General features: G+C 42.8%; 2 protein-coding genes and 1 non-coding gene across 3 annotated transcripts; 1 reads left to right on the forward strand and 2 right to left on the reverse strand.

Moving 5' to 3' along the window:
• The first annotated feature begins 1,108 nt into the window (after positions 1–1,108).
• Positions 1,109–5,114, forward strand: LOC106605462 (transmembrane protein 79). The gene is made up of 5 exons (XM_014201151.2): positions 1,109–1,237; positions 1,794–2,604; positions 2,873–3,067; positions 3,188–3,404; positions 3,605–5,114. Exons 2-5 carry the CDS (start codon positions 1,947–1,949, stop codon positions 3,804–3,806), a joined length of 1,272 nt encoding a protein of 423 aa, XP_014056626.1. The 5' UTR covers positions 1,109–1,237; positions 1,794–1,946; the 3' UTR covers positions 3,807–5,114.
• A 13,726-nt stretch (positions 5,115–18,840) lies between these two features.
• LOC100194668 (T-complex protein 1 subunit gamma) lies at positions 18,841–23,257 on the reverse strand. The gene is made up of 14 exons (XM_014201150.2): positions 23,033–23,257; positions 22,341–22,402; positions 22,165–22,215; positions 22,007–22,069; positions 21,799–21,895; positions 21,419–21,536; positions 21,103–21,289; positions 20,843–20,992; positions 20,598–20,730; positions 20,408–20,489; positions 20,125–20,305; positions 19,691–19,936; positions 19,473–19,604; positions 18,841–19,142 (listed from the first exon to the last, which is right to left on the reverse strand). The coding sequence occupies exons 1-14, from the start codon at positions 23,058–23,060 to the stop codon at positions 19,050–19,052; spliced, it is 1,623 nt and encodes a 540-aa protein (XP_014056625.1). The 5' UTR covers positions 23,061–23,257; the 3' UTR covers positions 18,841–19,049.
• On the reverse strand, positions 19,242–19,377 carry LOC123743263 (small nucleolar RNA SNORA15). The gene has a single exon (XR_006770071.1). It is a non-coding gene; the product is annotated as a small nucleolar RNA SNORA15 (small nucleolar RNA).
• Positions 23,258–23,640: the final 383 nt, after the last annotated feature.

Below are 23,640 nucleotides of genomic sequence, written 5' to 3' on the forward strand. Positions count from 1 at the left end.
TAAATGATATGCGGGAATATTGCCTAATTAGCCTATTTTAAAGGGATAGTTCACACAAATTACAAAATGACACATTGGTTTCCTTACCCTGTAAGCAGTCTATGGACAACCTATGACAGCAATCCATGCTTTGATTTCAGTGGAGGCTGCTGATGGGAGGACAAACCATGTGTTTGATGTATTTGATATCATTCCACCTATTCCGCTCCAGCCGTTACCACGAGCCCATCCTCCCCAATTAAGGTGCCACCAACCTCCTGTGTTTGGTTTTATTTCCCTGGCACTGTTTCCTACTACTAATGTTTCAGAATTTGTGGCACAAATCCCATTCAAGTCATGGGACCGATATAAGCATTTTCCGTGCATAATTTACAAATCATACAAAAGTATAAAAAATGTATCATGAAGTTTATCAAAGTCACTAATAGATTATTTGAACATGATGCGCAAAATAATGCTAATATCGGTCCCATGACTTAAATGGGATTTGCACCACAAATGCATTTGGAAACAATCAGGGAAACTAAACCAAAGCATGGATTGCTGTCACACCTTGTCCATAGACTGCTTACAGAGTAAGGAAACGAATTTGCAATTTTGTAATTTGGGTGAACTATCCCTTTAAATGCTAGGCAACTAAATAGATAACATCTACTGAGGAAATATGATAGGCCTCTTGTAGATGACACCAACATGTTGATTTCTCTGTTCATCTATACTTCCTTCTGTCAGTAACAGGGCTGTTTCCACCAATATTGCTTTTGGAAATAGATCCAAGAAAAGATAACCAACATAAGGTGATTAAAATAGTACACACAAATGCAATAACAAACACATAACATGAAACAAAACATTTACTGTATGCTATATCCACAATTTCTCACTAATTATTTTCACCCCAAGAAAGTCACATATAAATATATGACTGCTTGAAATACACATGTTGCTGTTTTTTTGTACATTAAATGGTTAAATTAAATAATTCAATTATTAAAGGGTATGTTTCTAAAAGACATTAAAGTAAAAGTACGATAGGAACTAAATATTTTCCTGATAGGAACTATCGTACTTTCCCTTTAATGTTTTTTTTATGAACATACCCTTTAATAATTTACCTGGCCACACCTGAATTTCCACCCACTGAAAATAAGTTGCACAATAACAATAGAAGTGGAAAAACGATGTAAGAGACATTCCATAAAATTCCCACTCGTTGTTTGATAAGCCCTGAGGTTGGGTGAGTATTACATTTTTATGTATTTTCAGTTATATTTTCCAGCTTTGTATAGCTAGCAGTCTTCTTACGTGGTCGGAAAGTCCAACATTTTATCTAGTGCGCTGGTATGAGAAACTTCCGTGTTGTGATATGGAGTGCGCTTTGAAGGTCTGTGTACTACGTTTGTCTGGACAGTTAACACATTCGGGGAACTTTACAACGCTATTTGTATGTCAACTATATTTTATTTGGTGGTTTTATATTGCAAGCGTATTTTCTTTGGTAGTCATGCGTAAATAGGGCCTTTTTTCTTAGACTACTCAAACAGCACAGGCCATAATGAGATGCATTGGGCGGAGCTTTGTTTGCAACGGACAGGGAGGGATTCTACTTATCGTTCTTGGCTTACCTTACCTGTCGTGGAAAAATTTCAACCTTAGACTATTGTTTGATGATTAATGACACTAGAATGCTGTCTGGAGTTACAGCTTGTCGGTTTTGGGGCATCATCTCTTGCGTGGGAAGACATGTATGACCTACAGAATGTGCACTCTGTAAAAGGTACTTTTCTTTGTAGGTGAAGAAGAGCTGTTTACCATCAAACCAATAGAGCTGGGACACAAAGAAAGAAACAGATAATGTGATGCGACTTCAGTCAAAGTAAAAACACTCAATCAAGCACAGACTTACTGACGAAGTCTGGAGACATTGAATACCTAAAAAAAAAACAATGTCTGAGATCCTAAGGTCAAACCTGGAGCTGCTAGAAGACCGCCCCTCCAAAACCAGTGGGGTGATTGCTGAACCCCATACCCCAACATGGGGGGCAGAGGGGGAGAAGGGGATTAAAGAATTGGAAAGGGAAGGAGTGGTGGAGGAAGACGAAATGGTTAGCTCGGCTAAATTGGAGCCTACCACTCTGCAATGGCAGGGTGACAGGGATGTAGAGAAAACAACAAAGAACAGAAGTGCATTGACTGTGAAAGAAGATAAGGGAAGGGGAAAGGGGGATGACCCTGAGGGAGAGAGGAGGAGCGTGCACTCTATGTGCACCTCTCTTCAAGAAGGAGGAAGCCGGATGGAGAGCGAGAGAGAGCTGGGTTTGGGAGTGGAGAGAGAGGTGCAGCACCCAGGGCTGTGTAAGCGAGGGAAGAAGGTGCAGGTAGAGATAGAGGTGGAAGATGGTGTGAACTCTTTGCCTGAGAAGGCAGCACAGGTCTTCAACCCATCCGTCACCATCTTACACTCCTCTAGTGCTCCGACATCTCCCAGAGAAGGGGAGGCATTCTGGGATGTGGACGCAGAGAAGAGTCGTCTCCTCGTTTCCCAGGGAACCCCACCTGATGGCTACTACCACGACTGGCCAGTGGAGGACGGGTCCTCAAAATGTAAAGAGATGCACCAACATTTCATCTTTCTGTCTTTTGGCCTCCAACCTCTCTTTCTCTCCGTCTCTGTCTTTCTCTTTGCTCTTCTCTCCCTTGTTCATTCAGCCACTGTGGCTCTGCTCAAATAGTTTTGCGAGTGCAAATTCATCCTTCCAATCCTCCCTTATTTTGTGGTAATCTGATCTAGAGGGTGGTAATGTTTCTGTTATCTATCTTTTACTTCAGAGGGCAGAAAGACTAATAGTCTCTCCTTTCCTCTCTCCTCCAGGTGGGTGTGACTGTGCCAACAGGGATGCTCTCAAAGTGGGGGTGTCTGTGTTCACTGCAGCTCTGATTTTCCCCCTCCTCGTGTGGGGGGGTTATGTCTTCCTGCCTTTTGATGCCCCACTGCTGGACAGTGCCCCCCTCAGGCTGGTCTACACACTGCGCTGCTCTGTCTTCGCTGTGGTGCCCATCATACTGGGTGAGTGGCTCATTGGTCATTCAGCACATGTTCTTTACCAGAATTACTCCGGTGTGAACAGCAAGGTGGGTTGAACAACAACACTAACATCACAAGCTAACGCTTGTGTTGTCCTCCTAGGCTGGCTGGTGCTGGGTGTCTCCAGGATGCGGTTGGGGGATGTGAAGCCGCTGTGTGAGGTGGAGGCCAGGGAGGTGGGTGTGCACCGGCGCTATGTGGATGACTCCGTCACCCTCTTCCTGCTCTACTTCCTGCAGCTGGCCGTAATGGCGCCCTACCTGAGCCAGGACCTGCTCAAACTGGTGCCCCTGCTCACCATCGTCTTCGCCTTTGGCAGGTAAAGAAACAACAATGCAAAAAAAACATGTTTATTTTATTGTCACATACGCCAGAGAGATGCAGTGAAATCTGTTGTCCAATTTCAGTGCCCAGTCAGTCATAACCCTATATGACATGTGATCTCAATTTAAGACAGTCTGGGCAGACTATAGAAATTACTGCATCTGTCTAATGTCCATCTCTCCTCTGTGCCAACAGGCTGATGTACTGGGTGGCAGCTGCACTGGGCAGCAGTGTTCGGGGCTTTGGCTTCGGCCTGTCCTTCCTGCCCACCGTGGCCATGCTGGGTGCCAATCTCTACTTCATCTTCACCATGGACGCTGGGGGCACCATCTTTGCCCAGGATGTGGTTCACCAACAAGACCAACCCCCAGCCTCCCGCCAGAGGTTCTGGGGATAGGGGGATGGAGGAAAGACCGAAGGAATGGAAGGATGGGGAAGAGGGACAGGATTTGTTTTTACCTACTGGTGGAATTTAACTTTCAAAGGGTTACTATGTAAACGGTAGTGGATGGTGCTAGTGTGATTAAACCACACTGATGATGTGTAGAATAGACTGGGCAGTGGTAGAGCAGACTGGGCAGTGGTAGAGCATGTACAAACAGTTATTGGAGAAAGGGTGTCTAGGTAATAATTCATCTTCTTGCATGGCATTATACCGTCACTTTAGTGAAACAGCAGAATGTATTCTGTAGAAGATCTGCTCATTGACAGAATGACAGTTAAGTACCATGGAATAATGTTGAAATCACAATTGTCTCAATGCAAATAGAGTTTGTAGATCCACACAGGATTGTGCCACATGGGAAAGTTTAGAAAATAACCAAACCACCGTTTTCCTCAGAAATATCTAGCTAGGCCTGCTGCAGACAAATAGTTTGCTGAACTGTACTGTTTGGTTTGACAAGTATATCTGTACTTGAGGCATCCTGTAATCTACTGTATTGCATTTGGTTATGATTCTGGTATTACAAGCTAATAACAATTGCATTGACTTTTGGAACGTTTATAGAGAAACTGAGACTTGCTCTAGACCTCTTAGTCAATTTCCTCTTGAAAATGTTCAATATAACCAATCATAAAATCATGTTCTGTGAAAAGGTTGACTACTGAGTAGACATTTTCTCTCATCTTCATGACTGTATTGCCTTTTTAAAAGGACGCCCACACATAAGCAATGTCATAACAGCAAACAAATCATTGAAAGATAATTGACTTAGTACAAAGATTTTGACATTGAGAACCATTTCACAATTGGAGAATGTGGATTGCATGGCATTTTGTACCCTCCCCCACACAAAAATGGCAGTGACCTTATAGAAATCCAACCAGTCCAACAACTACCTACCTGCCCAGGTGGCCCAACCTCCATGCCTTAATCGCTGAAAACTAATCCTTTCACAATACAGCACAGTCCTGTAAGGGTGAATGGAGTTGTTACTTTATATTAAAATGTTATGTATGAAATCTGATTTTTACAGTGTAGGCATCGACTTTATAACTACGCTGATTTCTTTCTACATTTCCAAGTAAACTTCTGAAACAAAATGTAGAGTCTATCATAGTCTTTTCTTATGATTTATGACTCTCAAAATGATCAATTATACCTAACAAGTGATGTTTATTGGCCTTTCATTTGTGAAGCTGACGTTTATATTGGTTTGAAAGCCTTTTAGTGACCAATAAAAATTAACAAGCATTTAAGGTAGACCTTTGTGCATTACATTTGTTTGAAATGGGCACCTGTTTTCAGACTGTGTTATTGCTGTGTTTGTAACCAAGTGGGAAGGTGGTATTTATCACAAACGACTGGGAGAAATCCACTTGAACACCCCTCCAACTCGTAATTACTAGTGGAAAACCATAGAGATCCTTAGAGGACGCAACATTGTATCGGTCAGATTTTGCCTTCTGTGAGAGCATGCGCTGCACCATTGAGGCCATCTCCATTTTGAAGAAGTACATTTTCTTCTACAACTACGAGTTGGTAAACTGAAAGGGTGCATACATGCCACATGGAGTGTGTTGTTTGAACAGGTATAAAGCCAAGTTTGGCGATTTACTGCCACCTGCAGTTATGGAATGTTTGCTCACAAGTGTAATTAATTGGCTGATCATTCCTGATGACCTGGATGGAAATATATAATCTTTCCTTAACCGGTAGGAAGTCCAGCCCAGTTGACTACTTCAAAATGGTGAAAATCCTAATGGCGCTGCCCATGCTAAAACTTGCTTTTGGGCACTAGAGGACTCTATCTCTATATGGGAAACTCGTCTATCACCCCTGATCGCAGACTTCTCCCACATGCTGACCTCTGACCTCACCTACTAAGGAAATGACCTGGATAACAGGATTTTCGCCAGTTAAATGTAACAAAACATTATTTATAAAAAAGCAATCTATTGATGTGTTTTTTGAAAATTATAATTTGTTTACAAGCATGATAGCTGTACGTTTAGTTTATAGTTGACGCAGCTTGTTGGCCATTAGCTATCCGGAGTTTGTCAACGAGTTCAAGGCATGTGAATGCATCCAACTGGTAATTACAACATCACCACTGGTAATTACCACCTTCCCACTTGGTTATGAACGTAGCATATTGCCTTGTTCAAAACAACTGGGAACTCGGAAAAATACGAGGTTAAATCATGACTTCAGGGCTCTTCAGGTCAGAAAGTCGGGAGGTCTAAAGAGACTAGAGTTCCCGAGTTGGATGACCGTTCAAATATTTTTTCCCAGTCGGAGCTCGTTTATTTCCAAGTTCCCAGTTGTTCTGAAGGCGTCATAACATCGAGCCTATGACGTCGGACTACCGTTTTCGACTAACGGGCTATTTTTGTCGGTGGTCAAATATTGTTCACGACTAAACAAACTTTTAGTTTATTTATTGGTCTGGCCACAGGGAAGTCTGGGTTCGGAATTACAAGAAAGCAACCGCTTGCACGTCAGTTTCAAAGTAGGCCTATCTCATCTGTACCCCAGGGGTATTTACCACTAAAGTTATCGAAGTGAAGGGACAAGAGGAGGAGAATATGGCAGCTGCCCCAGCTAGAAGAAAACACGGAGCGTGTCTGCTTCGAATCAAAGAAAATTGTCCATTGCGAAAATTTAAGAAAAACAGGTGTTACGGTAAGAACATGATTGTTTTCAAGAATTGATGGATAAAAATATATAGCCTATAAAAATGCATAAAATTAACCTACAGACGAATTATACCAGCCAGGAAGTTAGGATTGAAGTTGACACTTCAAAGATCCCTGTCGGCCTTGCACTGTATAAATTTGACAGTAAAACGTCTATTGAATTTGTTTGGTAGGCTCTATATGCCTCAATGCTATAGCCTGATAATACATTAGCGGTAGGCTTATAATAAATAATAATCTTACATTTGAAAGTTTTATTTACTATAAAGGCACACTATAAAATGTGTATATCAAGGGAGCAAATGCACGACTTTTCCACATGCAAACACCTTATATAGTGCTGAAGGAATAACGTTCTAGAAGATAAACATTACATCATGTGTTTACCTGTATACATTTTCTGTCAACATAAACATAAACAATGGAGTAATATATCCTAATATTATGATAAGACTACTGTACTTATCAAATTATGAATAATAAGTCATTCTTCCAAATTAAGGGGTGGGCTATATTGCATTAGTTGAAATTACCGGAAATCTGACTGAGGCTTTAAAATAAGTAGTCAGTGTTGTTAACTGCCACTGCTGATGCTCCTCCACCATTATTTGCCACAGTTTTGAGGAAGTTGGGGGCCAAAGTAGCAAGGCAACATTTAGTCCCAACGTATCATGTGGTTGCTTAAGACTTAAGACTGGCATACCTGTCCGAAAGTACCCGCACTAGTCTACGCCTACACCTCCTGTCAAGTACTTCAGTTGCACTTGCTGTCAAGAGCTGGGTGCCCAGGGTGGGTGCATGTCAGCAGTGTAAAAAGGCTTCCTGCATGGTCTCCTCTCCTTCAGCTGGACTGATCTGACCATCATTTTAAGTAAAATCGTTTAAGCTAACATTCTGAAAATTGCTTTCACCAGTCAAATTATTTCACATCAGTGCAGATGAAGGAAATTAGATAAGGAGAGGAAATCACTTCAGAGTATTGATACTTAGGCCTAACTGTTTTGTTTAAATTTTCCCTTTGGCAGATGTATCTTCGGCTGGTGGTGGGGTGTGTTGGGGAGACTTCAGTAAGCACTCCATTTCTGCATCCAAAACCAGACCTATCAGCACCATCTATGTAGAGCCCCTCCCTCCCTCCTATCAGTCTATTTACCATCCCCATCAATCACAGGACCCCATTGGTAAGACCATCAAAACACTCGCATGGCCATCTTTCCAAATGTCTTGGTGAATGGTCTCCAAAGGCTAATAGTTAACTGACTTCCTTTATCGGGAACCTTGATATGGTAGTTACTGGTTTTTATTAGTATTAGAAGTTACCTCTCTCAATCTCTCTGATAATCCTATTATAAATGGGAACAATATTTTGGGAACATTGCTCTCACCTATTTAGCTTGTCACATCAGGGATTGTTTTGTTGAAGTAAGGAAGAATGTACGCTATTGGGAAGTGCTTCACAGAGCCATACACTGTGTATACAAAACATTATGAACAACTGCTCTTTTCATGGCAGACTGACCAGGGGCCTCATTTTATAAACCATGCGCATGTACAAAATAGACCCCAAATCAAAAATAAAATAACATTTGATTTGTCACATGCGCCGAATACAACAGTGAAATGCTTACTTACAAGCCCTTAATCAACAATGCAGTTTTGTCAAAAAAAGTGTTAAAGTATTTACTAAAATAAACTGAAGTAAAAAAAATACTAAATAAAAGGCCGATGTTACCTCATGAGTATGAAACCATCAGAGAGAAGGTGAGGAATTTATTATGCAATGATCATGGAAATTAAAATTGTGTGCCAGGTTTCACACAAAAGTTGGCATTTATAAAAACTGAACTTGACATGAAAATGTGCTCACCTTCCCACAAACCTTAGACCATGCGTAAACACAGTTTATAGTAATTGAAGTATTGCATTGCAAGCAGGCAAGTAGATTAGTATTTTCTGCAAATGGAGAAAATGAACAGGTTAAACAGGTTAATAACAAGATGCAATCATTTGCCATTAGTGAGAAGAGAGAATCTATTTAGTTTGTCTTTGCATTTGAAAATAATTAGAAATAGGCATTTATTTCCTAGCCTATTATTTATTTAATTTCCATGATCATTGCATAATAAATTCCTCACCTTCTCTGTGATGTTTTCATACTCACGAGGTAGCGTAGGCCTACAACAAGGATACCATTTGTCCCATCTCTGGTTTAATTGGACCCACTTCATAGTAGTAAATAGATAAGCCATTTGAAGTATTTTGCTCTATGCCATTTGATCCGAAGCGAAGTTTATTAACGGTGGAACAGGAGCTTACTTCTGTAGCTTACGTCTGAATACTGTACTTTCACATTACTCGAGGAGACAATATTGCATTTATACACAATCCATATTTTCAGAACCATTGCAGAATAAATGTGTCACTTTTTCTGGCCATGATGGGTTCATATTCCCGAAGTAGCCATAGCCTACAACAAATTACCATGCGCATTTCTCATGTAATTGACCCTTCACTAAGCCCCGCCCCAGAATTTTGGGCAACCAATCGCAGTGCTCCAATGGATAGCAACTGTCGTCGAGTCCAACACCTTGGACAAGCTCACGTTTGAAACGCATCAAAGCCATTTAGGGCTTTACAAAAACATTGTTTAAATGGATAAATAATTTGACAGTGCACCAGGGGTACTTGCTACAGTGATTCCTATAGGGCTGACCCCAATTAGTTGACTGTTCAATTGTTGTTGTTTTCTTAATCGAGCCGTAGCAAATATATAAAATGGCGCCGATAGAGAGGGCAGCCGTGCTTCTAGCCCCTAGGCAACTTTGCAGTATTTCATTTTTTGTATGTGTTATTTCTTACATTATTAGACCAGAACATTTTGTGTGTTATTACATACAGCCGGGAAGAACCTTTGGATATCAGAGCGGCGGTAACTCACCAGCATTACGACCAGGAATACGACTTTCCTGAATCGGATCCTTTGTTCGTACCACCCAGGGCAATTGGAACTGATTCCAGAAGCTGGTCCAAAACATCGCTAGGGGAGAAGAGTTACTCGGAGTGGACTTCTAGTCCGACTCAGGAGGCGCACACACCACCCACTGCTTCTGAGTATATTACTCGCTAATGTTCAGTCTCAGGATAATAAAGTTGACAAAGCCCTCTCCCGCCCTCCCTTCGGCAAATCTGAGCACGACTCATTTTTTCTCCTCCCTTACTATAGGCAGAAACTCAAACTTTAAGTACATGTGCTAAGGACTATTCAACACTGGTCTGACCAATTGGAATCCAGCTTCAAGATTGTTTTGATCACGCGGACTGGGATATGTTCTGGGTAGCCTCTGAGAATAATATTGACAAATACACTGATACGGTGACTGAGTTTATCAGGAAGTGTATAGGAGATGTTGTACCCACTGTGACTATTAAAACCTACCCTAACCAGAAACCGAGGATAGAGGACAGTTTTCGCGCAAAACTGAAAGCTCGAACCACAGCATTTAACCATGGCAAGGTGACTGGGAATATGGCCGAATACATACAGTGTAGTTATTCCCTCCGTCAGGCAATCAACAAGCGAAATGTCAGTATAGAGACAAAGTGGTGTAGCAATTCAACGGCTCAGACACGAGACGTATGTGGCAGGTTCTACAGACAATCACGGACTACAAAAGGAAAACCAGCCACGTCGCGGACATCAACGTCTTGCCTCCAGACAAGTTAAACACTTTCTTCGCCAGCTTTGAGGACAACTCAGTGCCACCAACACGGCCCGCTACCAAGGACTGTAGGTTCTCCTTCTCTGTGGCCAACGTGAGTAAGACATTTAAGCGTGTTAACCCTCGCAAGGCTGCCGGCCGAGACGGCATCCCTAGCCACGTCCTCAGAGCATGCGCAGACCAGCTGGCTGGAGTGTTTACGAAAATATTTAATCTCTCCCTATCCCAGTCTGCTGTCCCCACATGCTTCAAGATGGCCACCATTGTTCCTGTACCCAAGAAAGAAAAGGTAACTGAACGAAATGACTATCGCCCCGTAGTACTCACTTCTGTCATCATGAAGTGCTTTGAGAGACTAGTCAAGGATCATATCACCTCCACCTTACCTGTCACACTAGACCCTCTTCAATTTGCTTACCACCTATCTAGATCCTCTGATGATGCAATCACCATTGCACTGCACACTGCCTCATCCCATCTGGACAAGAGGAATACCTATATAAGAATGCTGTTCATTGACTATAGTTCAGCATTCAACACCATAGTACCCTTCAAGCTTATCATTAAGCTCAAGGTCCTGGGTCTGAGCCCCGCCCTGTGCAACTGGGTCCTGGATTTCCTGACAGGCCACCGCCAGGTGGTGAAGGTAGGAAACAACACCCCCACATCGCTGATCCTTAACACTGGGGCCCCACAAGGGTGCGTGCTCAGCCTCCTCCTGTATTCACTGTTCACCCATGACTGCGTGGCCACGCACGCCTCCAACTCAATCATCAAGTTTGCAGACAACACAACAGTAGTAGGCTTGATTACCAACAATGACGAGACAGCCTACAGGGAGGAGGTGAGGGCTCGGGAGTGTGGTGCCAGTAAAATAACCTCTCACTTAACATCAACAAAACAAAGGAGCTGATTGTGGACTTCAGGAAACAGCAGAGGGAGCACCCCCCCATCCACATCGATGGGACTGCAGCGGAAAAGAGGGAAAGCTTCAAGTTCCTCAGCGTACACATCACTGACAAACTGAAATGGTCCAACCACACAGACAGTGTGGTGAAGAAGGTGCAACAGGCTGAAGAAATTTGGGCAAACAGCCTACACTCCAGGATACCTACAGCACCCGATGTCACAGGAAGGCCAAAAAGATCATCAAGGACAACAACTACCCGAGCCACTGCCTGATCACCCCGGTAACATCCAGAAGGCGAGGTCAGTACAGGTGCAACAAAGCTGGTTACCGAGAGACTGAAAAACAGCTTCTATCTCAAGGCCATCAGACTGTTAAATAGCCATCACTAGCACATTAGAGGCTGCTGCCTATATACATAGACTTGAAATCACTGGTCATTTTAATAAATGGATCACTAGTCACTTTAATAATGTTTACATATTTTGCATTACTCATCTCATGTATATACTGTATTCTATTCTATTGCTCATCCATATATTTAGATATTCTTAATTCCATTCCTTTACTTAGATTTGTGTGTATTATTGTGAAATTGTTAGATATTACTTTTTAGATATTACTGCGCTGTTGGAGCAAGAAACAAGCATTTCGCTACACCCGCAATAACAACGTGTCTGTGACCAAAACTATTTGATTTGATCATCATTTTTTAAAGTCTTTTTTTATTAGAGCCGTAGCAAATATATATATATATATATATATATATATATATATATATATATATATATATATAGATATATAGATAGATAGATAGATAGATATTTTATTGCACACGAGACTCCTGTATTATTTGCTCCCATCTCAGTGAACCAATCCATTGTGGAGGCTGAGCCTCAAAGGCTCTGCCTCCGCAATGGATTGTCGGATTGACTCTATGGTCAATCCGACATCTGAAGTGGTCTTACAGCATTTACTGTGATGCAGCCTCTGCAGACATCAGGGCTTTCATACTACTTGCGCTTAGCGGAGCAGAGCTATTGTGAAGGAAGTTGTCAAGGAAGTGAGTTTGTGTTTATACAAGATGTACCGTCCCCACCTATCGTCAACCAATCACGTCAATGCGGAGCTTTATGGAGCCCTGCGCATTGTTAAAGAATGAGAGGCGCACAGCGAAGTGAGGACATACAGTTGAAGTCGGAAGTTTACATATACCTTGGCCAAATACAATTAAACTCAGTTTTTCAAAATTCCTGACATTTAATCCTAGTAAAAATTCCCTGTTTTAGGTCAGTTAGGATCACCAATTTTTTTTAAGAATGTGAAATGTCAGAATAATAGTAGAGAGAATGATTTTATTTATTTCATCACATTCCCAGTGGGTCAGACGTTTACAGACACTCAATTAGCATTTGGTAGCATTGCCTTTAAATTGTTTAACTTCGGTCAAACGTTTCGGGTAGCCTTCCACAAGCTTCCCACAATAAGTTGGGTGAATTTTGGCCCATTTTTCCTGACAGAGCTGGTGTAACCGAGTCAGGTTTGTAGGCCTCCTTGCTCACACACACTTTTTCAGTTCTGCCCACAAATTTTCTATAGGATTGAGGTCTGGGCTTTGTGATGGCCACTCCAATATCTTGATTTTGTTGTCCTTAAGCCATTTTGCCACAACTTTGGAAGTATGCTTGGGGTCAATGTCCATATGGAAGACCCATTTGCCACCAAGCTTTAACTTCCTGACTGATGTCTTGAGATGTTGCTTCAATATATCCACATTATTTTCCTTCCTCATGAAGCCATCTATTTTTGTGAAGTGCACCAGTCACTCCTGCAGCAAAGCACCCCCACAACATGATGCTGCCCACCCGTGCTTCATGGTTGGGATGGTGTTCTTCGGCTTGCAAGTATCCCCCTTTTTCCTCCAAACATAACGTTGGTCATTATGGCCAAACAGTTCTATTTTTGTTTCATCAGACCAGAGGACATTTCTCCAAAAAGTACGATCTTTGTCCCCATGTGCAGTTGCAAACCGTAGTCTGGCTTTTTTATAGTGGTTTTGGAGCAGTGGCTTCTTCCTTGCTGAGCGGCCTTTCAGGTTATGTCGATATAGGACTCGTTGTACTGTGGATATAGATACTTTTGTACCCGTTTCCTCCAGCATCTTGACAAGGTCCTTTGCTGTTGTTCTGGGATTGATTTGCACTTTTCGCACCAAAGTATGTTCATCTCTAGGAGATAGAACGCGTCTCCTTCCTGAGCGGTATGAAGGCTGCGTGGTCACATGGTGTTTATACTTGCGTACTATTGTTTGTGCAGATGAACGTGGTACCTTCAGGCATTTGGAAATTGCTCCCAAGGATGAACCAGACTTGTGGACTTCAGACTTCAACTGTATGTAGCCAATGTGATTTATAGGATATTTATTTTTATCAGGATATTTTCTAATTGCAGGGTGCAATGTTTTTATTTGTTGGCTTTATGTAGTCTATTTTTATATAGTTGGCAATGGCAATATAAGTTACCTTTTAGATTTGTATAATTTTCATTTAGATAGAATTTTGATTAACCACATGACAATGATTTTGAGATACGAATATAAATTAAATGAAACTGTTCCACGAAAATGTGCATATGAAAACCATAACTGGCACACAGATCGGTATTAGCATTCCACGTGAGAAAGGTTGCCGACTCCTCGTGTAGCCTATTACCGGCAACTTCAGGAGAATAATGGCAGGATCTGTAAAAGCCAGTAGGAGCGGGAGGAGGATGGTCTGGTCAGGTTAAGTTTTTTTTTTCTTCTAGTTATCTTGATCTCTGTCTCCCTCGAGTTAGTTGTGTCTTATTTCATCAAACAGTGCGCTTAAAGCATCAGACAAGCTCAATGCATATAGTTGATTTTATTGAAACACATAGGATGTGTCTATATATGGAAAAATACACATCTTTTTTTTTTACCAATCTATTGATTGAAAAGAACAGATGACTTTCGGTTTACCAAGATTAGTTTTTCTCGGGGACAGCCCTTGATTCCTCAAATGCAGAGCCTGTTTTGTTACATTGTTTGCTAGCTAACTCAGTCTCATTGCCAACCGAACATTTCTAAGACTAGCTAGCTAGCCAGTTAATGTATATTTGTTTTTATGTACGTTAGCTAGCTAAGTTACCCACGTTATGAATACAACTCATCTGCTGTCAATATCAGGATTCGATTTGAGCGCACTAGTTAGCTCAAAGTGGTTAGTAACCTAACTTTGACTGCATGTAGACAGTGCATTCAGCCATCCAGTGGCTAGCCTTTATTTTACCAGGTTCCTGTGAAGCAATTGTAATGACAGTCCACTACAACAAACCAGAGAGTCTCCTGATTAGCAAGGGGTACTCTGTGTTTAATTTCATTGTGTATTAAATACACAGTTTGAGATCATTGTGAGGGGATTTTGCCAGTAATGAGTGGAATTGGGCTTCCTGGGAAAATTATGCCCGAGGTTGCAACAGTGACTAAGAGGGGCGGGTTGAGCGAAGGGTCAATTGGGCCTATTAGATACACTTTTATTTAAAGTATTTTGCTGTATGCATCAGGAAGGAAGCATGGTTTATAACATACAGTAGAATTGAACAAGTGAACAGACTGTTGATATTTTGCATTGAAGTGTGTATGGCTACCAATGTAAGCAGACAATGTTTCAAAATTTGGGCAGTGCAGCATTGTTTGTCGGATAGCCTAGGCCTACAGCAAATCTCACTGCAAAAGTTTAACATTCTGCCATCATTTACAAAGACATTTAATCAAGTTCACTATTGCTATTTCCTTTAGAAGACTTCCTCGGGTTAATTCTAATACTTCCAAAGTATATAGAAAATAAGGGCTCTATTGTCACCATAAAAAGGTGAATAATGAGCATTTTTCAGGCAACATTTTTATATAATGTTTTTGTTGTATTTTTTACCCCTTTTCCTCCCCAATTGGTAGTTACAGTCTTGTCCCATCGCTGCTACTCCCTTACGGACTCGGGAGAAGCAAAGGTCGAGAGCCATGCGTTTTCCGAAACACGACCCTGCCAGAGGAAACACTGTCCAGCTGGCAGGCGCCCGAAGTCAGCTTGCAGGCACCCGGCCCGCCACAAGGAGTCGCTGGAACGCGATGCGACAAGGAAATCCCGGCCGGCCAAACCCTCCCCTAACCCGGACGACGCTGCGCCGCCTCATGGGTCTCTCGGTCACGGCCTGATGTGAAACAGTCTGGGATCGAATCCGGGTCTATAGTGACGCCTCAAGCACTGCGATGCAGTGCCTTGGACCACTGCACCACGTGGGAGGCCTTTCAGGCAGAATTGTAATGCTTGTTCACTATCGCAGTTTCAGAATGGGTCTGATTTATAATGGAAACCAGCACCAAGTTTATAAATCTCTATTTTTGTATGTGCTCAGTCTTTTCAGAAATGCCGCATACAGATTTTTTGTGTGAAATTTACACAAACGGTTATGAGACTCCAGGTGAATCCATGTGAAAGCTATGATCCCTTAAATCCACTTCAATCAGTGTTGATGAAGGGGAGGATTATTTTTAAGCCTTGAGACATGGATTGTGTATATGTGCCTTTCAGAGGGTGAATGGGCAAGACAACAGATTTAAGTGCCTTTGAACGGGTTATGGTAGTATGTCCCAGGCGCACCGGTTTGTGTCAAGAACTGCAACGCTGCTGGGTTTTTCATGCTCAACACTTTCCCATGTTTATCAAGAATTGTCCAGTACCCATAGGACATCCAGCCAACTTGACACAATTTTTGGAAGCATTGGATCGGGCATGGGCCAGCATCCCTGTGGAACGCTTTCAACACCTTATAGAGTCCAAGGAAGGTGTTTCTAATGTTTGGTATGCTCAGTTTATACTTTACTGCTCACTGATCACTTCCCTTTTTCTGGCCCTCCGCTGAGAGCAGCCGTGGATATGGAGGTGGTCCGACCCCAAGCTGCTATTACGGGGGTTATGAGTCTCCCCCCATCCTCTGTACTGACTCCAGGGCCTCTGGTTCCCAACCTCCAGCCTGCCTGCCAGCACAGACGCCTCCCCTCCACAGCACCCAGTGAGGCCAGCATTGGTGAGTCAACATACTTAACAGCGGGTGCCATCTGTAATTTTTCCCCCCCTTAATTAAACTGTGTCAGACACAGATGCGTAGGTTTTAAAAAGTAATATCATGCTCAAAAAGCTAAATCAAAGGATAAATACTCACACACTGTTGAAGAGTTTGGAAAAATTCAGATGCTAATACCTTCATTGCTTTGTAACGATGACTAACGTGCCGATTTCCTCTCCAGAGCTGGACAGCGGTGTCGACCCAGAGACTGGAGAGAGAGCCCAGAGATGACAACACCACTCTTCCGCTGTTTCTACTGGCCTGATCCTAGAGATCTGGGTCAGATATATTCAGTGTTGCAGATATAATTAATGTCTAGAACAGGTCAAGTGGTTTGGAACCTGGCTGTACAGACTATCCCAATGTTGTGAAATACTTTTCTCATCTTCTTTACATTGGGAGGTGAACAAGCTTTAAAAAGTATCCATCAAGGAATATGAGGGGAAGTTTTTTTTATTCGGGTGTATTGAGGCTTCTGTACAGGGCAGGGAAAGGCAAACCTTTAAATACTTTAATGGCATTTCAGTGCTCCCTTTTCTCATATTCTGAGCCACTGGCCAGATGAGACAACAAGAAGGCTCCCTTCATTTAGCTTTGAATGGTCTTCTCAGGTCAGCGTATAGAGACGAAGCCCAGGAATCCATGTACTTGCACGGTCTGTTGACATGTACAGTACCAGTCAAAAGTTTGGACACACCTACTCATTCAAGGGTTTTTCCTTTTTTCTACATTGTAGAATAATAGTGATGACATCAAAACTATGAAATAACACATATGGAATCATGTAGTAACCAAAAGTGTTAAATAAATCACAATATATTTAATATTTTAGATTCTTCAAAGTAGCCACCCTTTGCCTTGACAGCTTTGCACTCTTGACATTCTCTCAACCAGCTTCACCTGGAATGCTTTTCCAACAGTCTTGAAGGAGTTCTCACATATGCTGAGCACTTGTTGGCTGCTTTTCCTTCACTCTGCGGTCTAACTCTTCCCAAGCCATCTCAATTGGGCTGAGTTGGGTGATTGTGGAGGCCAGGTCATCTGATGCAGCACTTCATCACTCTCCTTGGTCAAATAGCCCTTACACAGTCTGGAGGTGTGTTGGGTCATTGTCCTGTTGAAAAACAAATGATAGTCCCACTAAGCGCAAACCAGATGTGATGGCATATCGCTGCAGAATGCTGTGGTAGCCATGCTGGTTAAGTGTGCCTTGAATTAGAAATAAGTCACTGACAGTGTCACCAGCAAAGCACCCTCACACCTCTAACACACATGCTTCACGGTGGGAACCACACATGCAGAGATCCGTTCACCTACACTGTCTCTCAGAAAGACACGGCGGTTGGAACCAAAAATCTCATATTTGGACGCAGACCAAAAGGACAGATTTCCACTGGTCTAATGTCCATAGCTTGTGTTTTTTGGCACAAGCCAGTCTGATTGTCCTTTAGTGGTTTCTTCGCAGCAATTCGACCATGAAGGCCTGATTCACACAGTCTCCTCTGAACAGTTGATGTTGAGATGTGTCTGTTACTTGAACTCTGAAGCATTTATTTGGGCTGCAATCTGAGGCTGGTAACTAATGAACTTATCCTCTGCAGCAGAGGTAACTCTGGGTCTTCCTTTCCTGTGGCAGTCCTCATGAGAGCCAGTTTTATAGCGCTTGATGGTTTTTGCTACTGCACTTCTAGAAACTTTCAAGTTCTTGACATTTTCCAGATTGACTGACCATGTCTTAAAGTAATGGACTGTTCTCTTTGCTTCTTTGAACTGTTCTTGCCATAAGGTATTTTACCAAATAGGGCTACCTTGTCACAACAACTGATTGGCTCAAACGCATTTAAAGAAATTCCATAAAAATGTACTGTTAACAAGGCAAAGCTGAAATTAATTCCAGGGGACTACCTCATGAAGCTGGTTGAGAGAATGCCAAGTGTGCAAATCTGTCAAGGCAAAGGGCAGCTATATTTTGATTTGTTAAACACTTTTTTTGGTTACTACATGATTCCATGTGTCATTTCATAGTTGTCTTCACTATTATTCTACCATGAAATGAAGAAAAACCCTGGAATGAGTAGGTGTGTCCAGACTGGTACTGTATGTGTAAAGTTGCAAACATACAAGTACAAAAAACGTAAATCATGACCTATTGCATGATTTTAGGACTTCCTAATATGCCTATCCAACACATTCAGGGATGGGAGTTATGGCCCAGACAAAAATAGAACCTTGATGTACCCGGAAGTAATATTTTATTAACTGTTGTGTACTCAGATCTTGTTTATTTCAATATGCTGTGGTGAATTGCAATTTTTTTCTTCCATGCATTTAACTTTAATAAAGCTGAAGAGGATATTTTTATGTCTGTTGCTGAGAAAACAAACCTTCTTAAAAAGGCTCAAAACAGTATAACCGGTTTTCACTTTAACTGGGTACTACAGTGCTATAAACAATACTCATGGAAGATACTTCTTTAATCTGCCACGACTAAAGATATACAATGAACTGTGAGTGAGTCAGACCGTATTTGATTTGAATTTTATAGCAAATCAAACATACATGGCTACTGTGATGCTTCATTATCGACACACATACTTGGTTGAGAACAGACAATCCAGGCTAAACATTTCGTATTTTTGCAAAATAGCAAAGAGAACAGTAGGCTGTACTATGTGCACTAGCAGTCTGTTTGCCCACTGGTCTACCAACCGATTCCGTCCCTCCTTTATCTTCACTCTGCTCCCTGTCCTCCTCCAGCCTGGTCATCACCTTTCTTCTTCATTCCAGACACGATGTCATCAATGCGGAGCAGCAAGATGGCCGTCTGAAAGGCAAGAGATCAAAATTACATTAGTGGGGTTCACTGAAACCAGTGACTGTTTCAAATCATAAAATGAAAATAGACCAAATGTGCCCTGAGTTTCATTGTATTCACTATGATGTGAAGGAGATAAGGCACTGGGAAGCACTCATCCTTTCGAGTACTAGGAGTGAAAATGTTTTTGCATGGTGTCTGACTGCATTCACTACTGACAAAGTAAAACAGAATTCGTCCATGCCTTGTACAGTATGTTTTAAAAACAGTAAGTCTCAAGCATTTGCTGCATACACATTTGAGGTGAATCTCACTTTCAACAGAATTGGCCCCTCTTACCTCCACAGCAGTCTTGTAAGTCTGGGCCTTAACAGCCAGCGGCTCACAGATGCCAAGCTCCATCATGTCTGCCAAGGTGCCAGTCTCTCCGTTCACACCCCATGATGCACAGGCCTCCAGGGTGTGCTTGGCCTAAGGGGGGGGTGTAAGATAAAACTATTCAGCTATGCCTAACAAAATGACAAAGGTGCATATTTTAGAGTAGAAACCACATGTACCCTGAGAGAGGTGAGCACGCGGATGGTGGAGGCTCCACAGTTTTGGATGAGTGTACGGGGGATAACCTCCAGGGCCTGGGCCACGGCACGGTAGGGCCACTGCTCCACCCCGGTCAGGGTCTTGGAACGCTCCATCAGCCTCTTGGACACGGCCATCTCCACCGCCCCGCCTCCAGGGAGTAGAGATGGGTCCAATAGCACGTTACGACACACCTGCATTGCATCCTGCAAGTTACGCTCCACCTCCTGAGGGACAGAGAGAGACGCACATCATCAACACTGTTTGGTTCCACAATGAAGCATTGAGCATAACAGGATACCATGAGGATCAAATCATCCTGTCTGGTTACGGACTGCCTGAAAATGAGCCGCTTCTGCCATAACAGAGACGTCTTGCCATTTTCTTTGTGCATGAGGGGTAACTTGTCACGTACAGCCAGGATCTCTTTGCTGGCTCCTCTCAGCAGGATGGTGCAGGCTTTGGGGTCTTTGCACTCTGTGACGAAGGTGAAGTACTCGTCTCCAATCTTCTTGATCTCAAACAGGCCGGCGCCGGTTCCCACGTCCTCCTCACGCAGCTCATCAGTACGGCTGGCGATGCGAGCCCCACATGCCCTGAGAATATAATGATATCAGCGTTAATAGTAAATTAACAATTTAAAAGGATTAATAGTAAGCACATCTTCAGAATACTATACTGTGTGGAATGGACCTTACCTTGAAATGCGGTTGTTGTCAGTCTTTCTGACGCGGCGGATGGCTGTGATGTTGGCCTTCATCAGATAGTGCTGTGCCAGGTCTGGGGAGATGAGTGGAGAGATGAGTTTCTCTGGTCAGTGCAGGGGGAGCTTTGGTGGATTAAGAGCGGTTTCTAAAATTGTACATACAGATTTTGTATGTGAAGTACCTGAGATGCCCTTCTCGGTGAAGATGAGGTCTGGCTTGAGGCGGATGAGGTCTTCACAGATCGTCTGGATGTACTCTTCCTCCATCTGAAGGATCCTGGAAAAATCCTCCTCACGTGTGATCTCAATGTCAGTCTGCATAGGAACACATTTATTGGCTAGTACCTACTACTGTTATTTTTATACTGCATGTGTGTGCTGGTAATGCATTTGTGTGCATGACCCTGTGTACATGTGTTTTCAGTACCTGACTCTCGCCCTTCTTGTACTCCAGGGAGCAGTCCAGCAGGATGATGCGGGGGTTCTTGATCATTCTGCGCATGCGGGGGTGAGTGACGTCCTTGTTGACCATCACCCCTTTTAGCACACATGAGTCCTCAATGAAGCCACCAGGCACCTACAACCATAGCAAAACCACGAGGAATCAACCAACCTGGTGTCATTTTCCCAATGACCACACCTCTGTCATACTTATTGATGTCAATCTTGTAACTGCAAGACCTTTACCTTCTCCACTTTGGCGTACAGCTTAATGTTGATCTCCTTGCGTCCGTGCTCCTCCAACTCCACAGTGCGCACGGCGTCCAGGGCAATATTACACGCCATGGTAGACCAACGGCTCAAGGCCTTGGTGCAGATGGCGGAGTTGATGATCTTCAGCATCTGCGCCCTGTCATTCACGTCCACCGGGGTGCTGGGAGGGAACAGAGACAGTCGGTCAATAGAACGGAGTGTAAAAGTGTGTGAGGGAGGATTGTGTGTGTGTGTAAGTGAATGCAATCGAGTATTCATCAGTAAGTGTGTAAGTGTATGCAATCTATACCTAATGTCTTTGAGCATGTCGAGCATGTCGTCCAGGGCGTGTCTGTAGGCACTGATGATGACTGTAGGGTGCATCTGCTGCTCCAGGAACTGCTCTGCTACAGACAGCATCTCCCCGGCTAGAGACAGACAAAAGATTGAAAAAATATGTTAACCAAGAGCTGTTTTAAAATGTGCACACTTAATACGATGGCTTAGAGGACGATTGATTCTTACGCATCATCAACGTGGCCCTCTCGGAGTAGGAGTGCCACAACATCCAATCCTAAATAGCCTTAAGCTCAAAAGGGTACATTCACTGTGTTGAAGAGGTTGACTGGATCTCAGTCAATTCCATGTCAATGGAGTGAATTGAAATACTTCCACTACCAGGCCAATTACCAAGGATGATGACTGACGTGGTGCCGTCTCCCACCTCCTCATCCTGGGTGCGGCTGATCTCAATCATGGACTTGGCTGCCGGGTGCTGCACTTGGATCTGTGTTTGTTTACAGGACAGGTAACTTTAACAGACCTGAATTTGTTTACATTCACCAACTTCCAAAGCAGTGTACTGGTGCTCATGGGAAATGCAGTGCAGAAACCTCACCTCTCGGAGGATGGCGTTGCCATCGTTGGTCATAACAATGCCGCCCATGGGGTCTAGCAGCATCTGTTAATAGATGGGGAAAGGTTAAGACAGTTGTATTTTGGTGTCACTTTGGGATTTAAGTATCTAAGGGCCAGGAATTGTGTCTTGGTATAAACCTTCATCATGGCTCTTGGTCCCAGGCATGTTCTGATGACATCTGCTATTGCCTGTAAAAGTAGACTAAGTAAGGCTGCAGGAATTTCTCATGTTTCATTAGTGCAATTAAACGTCAGTCAGAAATAAAATTATTGGGTAATGGGAAGGGGAAGTCAGAGTGGTGTGTCATCTTTACCTTTGCTGCACTGATGTTCCCTTTCTGAACCTTGCGTCCAGACTCTCTTTTCATATTCTGGCCTTAAGAGAGAAGACCATTGAGGTGGCGACAGAGAGAGGGAGTCTCTTAACTAGGCAGGCCTATGTTCAAAATGACTGACCATGATGCTGCGGTTTGTACAGTATTTGGCAACTTGACGGACAACATGGTAGGCCAACAAGTGTGTAGTTATAAGTACATTTAATTTCTGAAATGACTTTTGCAAGATAGTCTGCACCATCGTTAGTTACCACTGCCCGAACCAGACACTGAGACCGAGACCAAGCCCAAAAACGGGGAGACACCAGGGAAATAGCTCACCTTAAAATGTAACTTAGCTAGTATGGCAGTTAGCAAATTATTATCCATTAAAATTACCCGAAGGGTTTGTTAACTACGTTAGATGCTGTGTATAACATTACCACATAGAACGCTAGCAGAACAGTATCCCTGTTTATTCCCCATATTTGATAAAAGTTTATAGCCGATTGTTCCGCTAACTACGCAGCATGACTGTCACAACTCGAGACATCACTGGCTAGCTAGGCCCGAACGCCGAGCATCACATCGCGTGAATGAAAAAGCTCACAATAGCAAGATATAAAATACACTTGAAACACTAATGTATTTAAAATTCATTGATAAATGTTGTAACTTTGTTTATCACTCACTCAACACGACGATTGGTCTTCCCATCATTTTGGCAGCGTGCGTAGATCAACCGGCTACCAAGTTCTCAAACGCAGCACAGGAAAGGCTGATTTGTTTGTGGCTGGGCGGGTTGGGCAAAAAATAACCAATTAAGCACGAGGAAATTTTGATGAACAGCCGTACAACCCAATCTGCGTGACTACGAAAGAGAAAGTCGCCAGGGGGCGCTATCTTCAAGTTTATATTGTTTTCCTCGTGTGATTACCCTAGCAAATCAAATCCTATGTCGCAGTACATATATGGACATTCTATAGAAACCCAATAAATGACCAGCTCTGTGGTATCAATTATGTGCATGACGGAATAAAGCTACCTGTATCTTCAACCGTTTAGCTACATTTACTAGGCTTACCATTTGGTGCACTGAACGGAACTGTATTCCGTACAACCTTCATCACTGTTACACGCACAGGTAATGCATTTTGGAATATGTAGTCCAGACAGAAACAAGCCCATTCTGTAACGTCTTTGTTATTCATCAAATAATACCCATGCATTGGACATTGCCCGACCTTGATGTTAATAACTCTCTTTTCATGTAAGAAACCTCAAATTATTTCAGTAGTTA

This window comes from Salmo salar, chromosome ssa05 (assembly GCF_905237065.1).
Source record: "Salmo salar chromosome ssa05, Ssal_v3.1, whole genome shotgun sequence".
Lineage (NCBI taxonomy): Eukaryota > Metazoa > Chordata > Actinopteri > Salmoniformes > Salmonidae > Salmo > Salmo salar.

Bases quoted from the DNA above. Each gene is read 5' to 3' on its own strand.
- LOC106605462 (XM_014201151.2), top strand. From the start codon at position 1,947: ATGTCTGAGATCCTAAGGTCAAACCTGGAGCTGCTAGAAGACCGCCCC. The intron at 3,068-3,187 runs GTGAGTGGCTCA...TTGTCCTCCTAG, and splicing joins TGTGGTGCCCATCATACTGG to GCTGGCTGGTGCTGGGTGTC. The intron at 3,405-3,604 runs GTAAAGAAACAA...CTGTGCCAACAG, and splicing joins ATCGTCTTCGCCTTTGGCAG to GCTGATGTACTGGGTGGCAG.
- LOC100194668 (XM_014201150.2), bottom strand. From the start codon at position 23,060: ATGATGGGAAGACCAATCGTCGTGTTGA. The intron at 22,070-22,164 runs GTTTATACCAAG...ATCTATTAACAG, and splicing joins GACCAAGAGCCATGATGAAG to ATGCTGCTAGACCCCATGGG. The intron at 21,896-22,006 runs GTGAGGTTTCTG...AAACAAACACAG, and splicing joins GCAACGCCATCCTCCGAGAG to ATCCAAGTGCAGCACCCGGC.